This window comes from Morone saxatilis, unplaced genomic scaffold (assembly GCF_004916995.1).
Source record: "Morone saxatilis isolate NCDOM2014 unplaced genomic scaffold, NCSU_SB_2.0 Contig16, whole genome shotgun sequence".
NCBI lineage: Eukaryota > Metazoa > Chordata > Actinopteri > Moronidae > Morone > Morone saxatilis.
The window spans coordinates 11909883-11919572 of NW_023339718.1; the positions used below are offsets into that span (position 1 = coordinate 11909883).

Genomic DNA, 9690 nt, shown 5'->3' on the forward strand with positions numbered 1-9690 from the left:
CCCCCCCCCCCAACTTCCTACCCCCCCACCCCTACCTCCATCTTCATCTCCATGTCATTGTGTGCCAGCCAAACTTGTCTAATCAGCAGATCCGAACCAAAATAATTGGCGGTGGCCTTGCTGCTAGCGAGCGTCGTGCTGTATACAGATAGGGAAAGGAGCACTTAATATTCCACGCAGCTCGTGCCTCTCCTGTTCTCTGTGATATCTGACCTCTTTTGTCTCCTGCTCGGCTTGATGTTGATTTTGGAGGGCATTGTTAGCCAGAGCGCTGTGATTGGAAGAGGTTGTCAGTGAGGGGGGCTGTGGTTGGTTGGGTTAAAGGGAGGTTGATTTGCATAAAGGCTTAGCCCAGATTTGGAGCCACTCAGCGAGATCTGAGGAGAAGGGCCCGAGGGCCACGAGGTAATCATCCATGGCCTGTCACAGCGCTGTCATCCCTCTGTGTATTTGTGTGTCTGTGCGTCTGTCTGTATCTGTGTGTCTGTGCGAGCAGGAGACAGAGAGCATTGTATCTGTGCCTCTTTGTGTTTGTTTGTATTCCTTTGCGTTTTGTATGCATCATTGTTGAGCATCTCCATCTCACTCATGCTCCCTCTCGCTGTCTTTTTTTTTTTGGTTTCCCAGGACGGCTCGTCCGTGCCAAGCGGATGGTAGTGGCAGCCAATCCTACAGAATTTGAATATATAGAAGGCAGCATACCGATGGAGTGGGACGGTAAGTCTGGACTGCAGCATCTCACTGTTACACACTTTAACTATCACTATCATGGATAAATGACAATGTTAACAAAAGAGCTACCCAGCAGAGTACACAAAGTGCTGCACAAATAAAATGGAATAACAAATTCATGGCAGCATCTATTGGGGCCTAGGCTAATCCACTGATTTTCCTTCTCTTTTTTTTTATCATACTGTGAGATGGGGGTTGGGAAAAGCGTATTCATGAGTTTATCAAAGACGCCTTCTGCTGGTGTTATACAACCGTACCATAAAATAGTGTTTCAAATTTCTTACAACTGGATACAAACTGTTCCCTCTGTCTCAGACTGGCTTTATCCACCTTAAACCCCTCATCCTGCTTCGCCCCATCCCTCATGCATTTTCATCAGGATGCAAATAAGAAAGGGATAAAAGAGGCCCAGAATCCCTGCGCTAGCTGGAGGAAGAGTTAGAAAATCTCTCTCTCTCTCTCTCTCTCTCTCTCTCTCTCTCTCTCTCTCCTCTCTCTCTCTCTCCCTTTCTGGCTCCCTTTAACCTGCTCTGCTGTGCAGCCAGCTCAGCCAAAATAGAGCTCCTTAAAAAGAAGAAGGGAAAAAAAGAGATGACAGACAGACACAGTTCTACTCAGGAGGAGAAAGAAGGACAGAGGTACTGATGGAGGATGACGAGGATTCAAATTCAAAGATCAGAGCAGATCCACACTTTCTCTTCTGAGACACAGCACTCAGTGGCCCTGCTCTGCCTAGACTACAGCGGTATCAGTGTTTTGAGTTTATCGTGTGTGTAACTTGGATGTGTTGCCATTCTGCATGTTTCCCTATAGTTTGTGAAGTGAAATGAATACAAAACAAACTGAAAACTACCAACCAAACTAGCTTGGTTACTCATTAGTTGCACCGAGCTACTGTAGTGCCCTGAAACTCAGCGATGCCATAGCCGCAGCCTCTAAATATGACTGCGGGTTTTGTTTGTGCAGCGTATGTTTGTGTGGGTGTTCTCACTCCTCTTTTTTTCTTCCTCCTCTCTCCTACTCCTCCAGCTTGGATCCGAGGCAGACGGAGGGAGCCACCCTCCATCGAGGTACGTCTCCCCCCCCTCCCTTCTAGCCTCCCCGCTGTGCTGATGGTTGGACTCTGGGGGAATAGTTATAAGGGAGGGAAAGAAGCAAAGATGGAGAGGAAAGGCTTTGATTTGTTTTATCGTACAGTTTTCAAACTGAATCCAGGAACTTTGGGGGACAGGTGTTAAAATAAACAGCAGCTGAAGTGCATTGATGGCGAGACGGAGAGCAAAGACAGCCTCTGAACAAGGGGCTCACTGACACCATGTCCTAGTTTACTTTCTTTTTTTCCCAGCAAAAGCCTGCATCTCGGCTTTTTGTGTTTTATTTCTGGCAGTCTCCAAGATGGGAATGGTGAAGGAGTGCAGTTTTTCCCCTCGTGTACCTCTCACTGGGTTTATTGCTCTTTAAATGTGAGAATGCTGGAAATTATTTGGCCGGCGAAATGTGGGTCTATAGGAAATCCCTTGGAAGGTCCAATACCCAGGCACTCTTTCTATCTCTCTGTCCTCTCTCCCTGCCAGTGGCCAATGCCATCCCCTGCCTCTATTGCCAGAACATTCTCTTCCAATTTTCTGCCTTGCGTCTGCCCAATAGCTGCCATCGACAGCTGGACAGTGTTGATGTGGCCAAGGCTTCACTCCCAGCACATTACCCTACCCCTTGTCACGCTCCCTCTCTTCCCAGTCCAAGCCGACATAAATTGATTGGATTAAATCCTGTCATTAACAGGCTGGAAAAGCAGCTCAGTATGTTTGTCTCCCCCCCCAAAGCGGGGCTTTTTGGCCACGGCTTTCCCCTCTCTTTTCCAGTCCTTTAGTTCTGCCAACACACAACAGCATTATGCCCAGTCCTCCCTTCCTTTTTGGTTTCCCATGCTAGGGAAAGGCTAACATCACTGGACACACTAGCTGTGGCTCAAGTGGGTAACTATTCCACCGGTGGACTTTGTTCAGGTTATAATTGTTTCCATGAGCTGGAATGGTTGTTTATATTGCGAATGCCTCCTGTCATGTTAGTTTACCAATCCGTTCCAAGCACTACATTTTTAACCAGGGTTTATTGGACCAATATAGGTTAACTGAACACACTTGTTCTTTTTCTAGTAAATGTCCTACTTTATACTCGACAGACACACACATTTGTTCCTGGAAGATGCCCAAGTCCAACTTCGTGTCTCCTCTACTTTTGACTAGTGAGCAGTTGGCTTTTTGTGCCGTGCACTAAAAGAAAACAGAGGCAGCTGATTACAGAGGGGGAATTATCACTGGTTCAGTTTGCAGGACAGTTTGGAGGTTCCAGTAAGTAATCTTGTAGTCAATCTCCATTTTCTCAAATCTTCAGGAAGCTGCTGCCTCAACATTTCCAATACCACAGACCTTTTGTAGATGATGTCCAGTATGGGGTGGGCGATATATTCATCAAGCATCAGAGATTTTGCCATATTGTTTATACAGTGGTAGGTGGTAAATTATATTATGAAATATATTGGTATTATGACATAAAATGATAGACATAGAAGACTTCTTCCATATCACCCACCTGTAAAGCTCAGTGTCACAGACAACACGTAACCAATAATTCAGTTCCCTCAAAAAAGGCCTTAGAAGGTATTGTACTCTTGAATGTCATTGACAAAGATCTTGATTACTTTTTCTGGCCTGGCATAGACGGTAACATTAGTCATACGGTTTTTTTGTATGTGGTTGCGGGCTGTCGGGTGACTTTATTCATCTATAAACTATAAGTGGGATTGCTGTGACACTGGCATGCACAGGAGGCTGTAGCAAACACTGCACAGTAGGTTGGAAGTTCATCGACTCATAATGGGGAAGTGTCGATTTTTGCAGAGTTAAGAGTTAATTTTAATTGGTTAATCCATCCATCATCTGGTTCCAGGTCACTTTAAATGATTCATTATATTACTAGGAATTACTGTTGTATATAGCTGGGAAGTACTGACAAAAATGTGATATGAATGTCAATACATTCATGCATTTAATAAATAACTCTAGGCTATATCGTTCCAACTGGTTTTCCATCATTCTTTCACTGGTATGAGCATGAAAAAGGTATTAAATTCTACAGTATGTGGTATTAAAAAGGTGTTACATTTAACTTGGCGAACACTGCAGAAACCCTGAATATGAATGTATGTCCATCTGTGTATTTTATAGGAGCTGCGGAAGAATGAGTCTTACAGGGTGCAGATCAAAATAAAGGCCCAGGAGCTGGATGAGAGAGATCTGACCCTACAGGCAAAGGAGTATGAGGAAGGTCTGGTGGCGACTCCTACAAAGACTTTGGCCAAGGGCCATGCAGCAGCCACCAGCTTCGGCAAGCAAGAGCTCAGCGAAGACCCCACCAGCACTGCAAACACATTCCAGCCTGGCTCCTGGATGCCCAATCCCAAGAAATAGACAGAGACATCCACATACACTGAGATGGCTGTACAATATAATACAATTCAATAGAAAAGCCCTGCAATAAATACTACCTATGTGAAACTGATATTCACTTTTAGTTGAGACTTTGAAATGTAATGTAAGAAACACCTTTCAGGATAATGCAATCCAAGTCAACAGAGGAAGTATTTATTTCAAGGCTGTTATATTGGGCTGTATTACATTATACGAGGGGTTCTATTCTTCCAGTCCCTCTGTGTATATTGTTTATACACAAGATTATAACCATCACTCATCTCGAAACTTACTTACTATGAGTGACCACAGTTATTTAATGTAGCTCAAAGGTCTGTTAATAAAGCAAAGACCAACTGAAATGGTTGTGCTTCAGTAGTCAGAGTACACCAACTATAAACACACTGTATCATGTTCGAGAGAGATTGTAAGAAGTCATTTCTAATAAATTTGGACTATTTTAATGACATCATTGACTAATATATAATAAATGTTTTAACATCAAGCTGATCAGAAGAACAAACCTCGAGAAACCTCTAGATAAGATCACTGTCAACTTTTTAACTTGAACTCTGAAATCAGTAAAGGTGGTGCATGCAGCTGTAGTCACATAAAATGTTAATGTTTCTGTTTATCATGGAGGTGGTGTCTGCTGCTTGTAAATCACAAGTCAAAAGAATGAGTAATGTTACAGCATATTGATCCCTAGTAAGAAGTTCTTTCACTCGGGGTCAGAGTGCAGAGTTGCTAAACAAAGTTCAGCAGGGTTGGATACTCGCTAGAAGAGCAGCATGAACTAGGATCCTGCCGTTGCAAACAAACAGTCTCCCTACTAGTATGATTTACCAAATGCTCGAGAGGTAACAGTATAATGGATACAATTTCAAGGAATATGTAGGAATGGGTACATGCCGGTATTTAGTCATCTGTTGCTTCTGTATACAAGTTTACAGGTACTTAGAACCACGGTATCTATAAAAAGCATCCATCCCCATGCACTTGTTTTATCACTTTACACTGAGTCACAGTCAATGTAATTTGTTTTTAGTACTAATTAGTAAAAAATAAAAGACTACCAAACAAAGCTAGATGATGAATAGATAAGCATAGTATATAAAATACTAAATATTGCCTGCGTGAGAATAATACCTTCAGGTCCATGGAAATTATATTTTATTCCTCTTCTGACTTGTTTGGATATTCCTTTGGCTTCATACTGTAGCTTTCTTTACAAACTGACAAACCAGGAGTGGGAGTATGTAACCTAAATGCACGTGTCACACCCTTACAAACACTGGTTCAGTGCTACAAAGCAAAAAACAGGAAGGGGATGTATCCTTTTTATGTGGACTGAATTAAAAGTACTTAGTCCGATATTAAAGCCACACAGAGGAAATTAGATTTTCTTATCAACCATGAAAACTTTATTGATTAGAAAGTAGTATTTTGGATATTTTGCAAGTGACTTGGAAAAAGTTCCAATATGCTCATTACATCGTCAATTCAGCTGAACATGGATGCTAACAATGGAATGCAAGGTGTTGCAACAGCTGCACAATATTATCAGCGGATCTCTGTATAAAAAAAAAAAACATCATACAGATGACCACTGTGCTCTTGCTGACCAAAGTCCCGCTGGGACGAGCCTCCTCCAGGCAGTACTGTCCGTCTCAGCACTGTTAGGCCTGTGGGGCCAGTGTCCCTCCTCCTACCCCGGACATGAGGCGTAGTGGCCCTGTGCTGACAGTAGGGCTGGGACAAGGAAGGGCACCGTGTCATTATTTGGAATAAGGAGGGCTGTGAGCGTGGTGGTTGCTCCTCTTATTTATGCCCTCATTCTACCCTCACAGGCTCAGTCTTTCTTGGTCCTCTTGGCCTTGGCTATGTTTTCCTGGCGTTTCTGCTTCTTCTTCTGTTCCCGGTCACGTGCCTCGATCATCTTGGCCAGTTTCCAGGACAGCAGTGCACTGGCAATGAAGAGAGGTGTGAGAGCCAGTATGACAGTGGTGAGGAAACCGTAGGGGTCTTTGGCAGCCCACTCCACCACATACTCTGCCCATGCCCGAACGTCAATCATCCTGTTCTGCAACGACGAGGATTAATCAGACCTGAGAAAGGGGTACCAGGAGGAAAAGCAGTGAATAGCCAGAACAGTGTGATATGTAGAAAAAAAAATATTATAGCCATAACCAAAGGACCTTCGAACAATAATAATATATTAGGAGTGGGCGAGTTGGTGTTATGGATACGATCTACTTTCACAGTGAATGCAATTTCATAATCGCCCGTCGATAATATATGCAGTGTATCGCATTTTCTGGAAAACCAATTCATTAATAGATAATCGACAGAAAGCGTACAGTCAACCATTTGATAATCAACTCATTGTTCAGGAGAAATACCAAATACTTGATGGTTCAAGCCTCTGAAATGTAAGGTTGCTTTATTCTGTTTTATATCATAAATTAAATGTATTTTGGTTTGAGGCTGTTGGTCGCACAGAAAAAGCAAGTTGGCAAAGTTCGAAAGTCGTGGTTATTCTAAGCCTTTAACTTTCTGGCTAATCAGCTAATACCTGACAGGTATTCTCACACTGATGCACACGTTTACACTTTCACACCACTCACTCGCTTCCTTTGTTTCCTACCTACCTCTTTATTGTCCTGTTTAATAGAGGTGAGGAAAAGCACTGCTTTTTTTGATGCTCAAGGTAAAACGTGTGATATAACAACATTTTAATGAAGTACTGTAGTTCTTATGAGATGCCCTGGCCTACAAATCTTGTTCATTAGATGTAAGAAAACATGTTTGTTTGGTACGGACCGAAAAACAATTTCACATCATAAAGACAACAATTAAATCTGTGATGCAAAAATGATCCTTCCCACACTAATCGTGAATCGTTTCACTATCGCAATATTAGTAAAAAATGATCACGATAACTGATAACTGATGAAGGATTTCCTGTTTTAAGTAAAACTTCTTTATTAAAATTGCTCAGTTGATGCTCATCACATTGGGCTGCGAGGTCAGAAGGAGTTAAACATCAGTAGTGAAATAATAGTTTCCCAGTCATCCCTCCAGGTTATTGGATATCCAGTATTGCTGAGTCAAAGGCAGCTGGGCTTTCTGTTATATCTGAGGTTTTTCATCACTAATTCAAGAACAGATAACGCATCTTACACACAAAAACCATTCTCAAAGCAGTTTAGTTGACTTAAACTTTGCAGTTTGATGTTAGATGTGAAACTGAGGCCATTTGGAGTCATTCTGAGCTATTTTCAAGCTGGGCCTCTCAAGTATTTCAGAGCCCTTTCTGGAAAATAACCTGACTTCTCAACTGCTCTGTACAATATTGTATTGTAAGTTAATATTGGGCTACGCAATAAATACCTCTAGGATAACAAGTCCAATGATTATAGACACACAGAAATGAACACTGGCCTTGTAAATAGCTGTAACGTTAACCAGTTTACTCCTAAATAACTCGCACAGAGAGATATTAATGACATTTAGCAACAGGTCTGTTATCACGTTGTCTAATGTAACGTTAATACCTGTAATGTCATCGGTATGGTTTTATGAATCCATTTAATGTGAGTCAAGTTGAAGATAACGGATTTAACAACTCAACACAAATCGCAGCTAACTAGCATATGTTAGCTGTATTCAAAGACGAACCCGTTACAAACATTTCATTCTGACTACAGCTTTATACAAACACGTTAAAAAAAACAAAAACAAATTCACATCGTCTGCCACTGGGATTGAATGTGAATCTCTGAGATGTGGATGAAATATTTATAGTTTCTACAAACGTTAGCAAGCAGCGTAGCTAAACCCGCACATCCATAACGGCCTAACTTTAAGGAGCAGTAACTAACTCTCGGCCAAACGGCGAAATAGCAAGCATATCGATGAGCCCACACAACGATTGTATATTTTAATATTGGTTAGCGGTGGTAGAAACGAACTAAATACATCATAACCTTACCAAAGTGCAGAGATTTTGTTGATATCCGCGATAATAAGTAGCGACTCCTCCCTGTTCCGGGTGGTGTAACCGCTGTGTGGTCCCGCTGCTGATTGGGTATGAGGCTCTCCTTACCTCATGGGAAATGTAGTTCTTAGACAGAAAATAGAGGGAAGGCTCATGGTGCACTAAAAGCTCTGAATTCATATAAAGCTCTCTCCTTTGATGACTTTGTAACAGGTATTGCCTTTTTTTTTTATTGTTAATTGTTGCCTAATATGCATTATTATTATTTTTTTTAAACAAAACTTTAAATTAAGTAGTAATTAATGCAGTGTTTTGGCTACAATATTGTAGCCTATAGGTGTAAATGTACAGTGGTAATAGAAACGTTTAGTTTGGATGATGTAGTACTCTTATGTATATTAATATCCTAACATTAAACAACTTGACAGGAGCAGAGCAGAGGTTTAAGAACATCTAAATGTGGCAAACCAAAATGAACATGCGGAGGAGTGGATAAAGGCAGCTGTAATAATACAGTAAAGCCTATAAAGAACGTAATGAATTCAGAAAAGCAGCAACACCATTTTTATCATTATTTTTCTTCTTTTTTTACTCCTAAATATATTTAAGGAAGTAACATGCAGCTTGAAAGAACTCTGGAAAGGTGAGCCATACTCTGAATTTGAGAAAAATAAGAATAAAGATGAAATCAAATACTGCAAGTCATGAGGCATAACAAAAAAAATTGACAATAACAAATGATAAGATATTATAAAGACAACTTGTACCATTGACAAACTGTACAGTTTGTGCAGGAATGTGCAAATGATTACATTATTATAAACAATATTTGTTTTAAGTAAGTGAGTGAATGTTTTTTTCATGAATGTAAAGCAATGTCCTATGTGTAATGATTCAAATAAAATATTGGAGACAGAGTAACAAGGAATACAAAACTCTTGAAAAAACAGTAGTCCACGTTGCTACAACACATTGAATAACAGGACATCTAGCTGTTGCTAAAGCTTCTGATCATGTGTAAAACTGCTCTGAATAAAACAAACAATAAGGCAATAACTGTGTTAAAAAAAAAGGTGGGGAGGGGGGGGCTTGGGGGAGCAAAATGCTCCACAGCCCTCTGAGAAAGACGACTAACATAACAAAGGAGGACCTGCTGGCTTTGTGAACTTCCTGTGGGGAAGTATTGAAACCAAATCAGGTTAGGCCACATCTGCTCTGTCCATACGGCATGGATCACTTTCAGAGCAGTTCAAAGGCCGGCCTCTTAGACCTACTCACAGAGGAAGGAGAGGGGCAGCTGGGAACACATTGCAAACACACATTCTGGTTTACCAGCATAGTTTTGGCCAAGTTTTATAGACAATTTAGAGAAATATCCCCATTCTGGTGGCTTTTTTGTTATATGTTTATAATTATTAGCTTCTGCGAGATGTCTCAGCAGGCGGGGAGAGCCCAGGGGGTGGGCAATGCAGCCGCACCCTAAACCCC

General features: G+C 41.4%; 2 protein-coding genes across 2 annotated transcripts in view; one reads left to right on the forward strand and one right to left on the reverse strand.

The window, feature by feature from the left end:
* The window catches only part of ndufaf2 (NADH:ubiquinone oxidoreductase complex assembly factor 2), a 14229-nt gene extending 9558 nt beyond the window's left edge, over window positions 1–4671 (forward strand). The window contains exons 2-4 of the mRNA XM_035658748.1: window positions 628–717; window positions 1762–1802; window positions 3960–4671. Of these exons, the coding sequence (XP_035514641.1) occupies window positions 628–717; window positions 1762–1802; window positions 3960–4202 (374 nt within the window). The 3' untranslated portion in view covers window positions 4203–4671. The remainder of the gene's footprint in view (window positions 1–627; window positions 718–1761; window positions 1803–3959) is intronic.
* A 927-nt stretch (window positions 4672–5598) lies between these two features.
* Window positions 5599–8283, reverse strand: smim15 (small integral membrane protein 15). Its single transcript, XM_035658749.1, has 2 exons — window positions 8197–8283; window positions 5599–6310 (listed from the first exon to the last, which is right to left on the reverse strand). The coding sequence occupies exon 2, from the start codon at window positions 6277–6279 to the stop codon at window positions 6055–6057; it is 225 nt and encodes a 74-aa protein (XP_035514642.1). The 5' UTR covers window positions 6280–6310; window positions 8197–8283; the 3' UTR covers window positions 5599–6054.
* Between the last annotated feature and the right edge of the window lie 1407 nt (window positions 8284–9690).

Coding starts and splice junctions, on each gene's coding strand:
- smim15 (XM_035658749.1), bottom strand. CDS start 6,279: ATGATTGACGTTCGGGCATGGGCAGAGTATGTGGTGGAGTGGGCTGCC.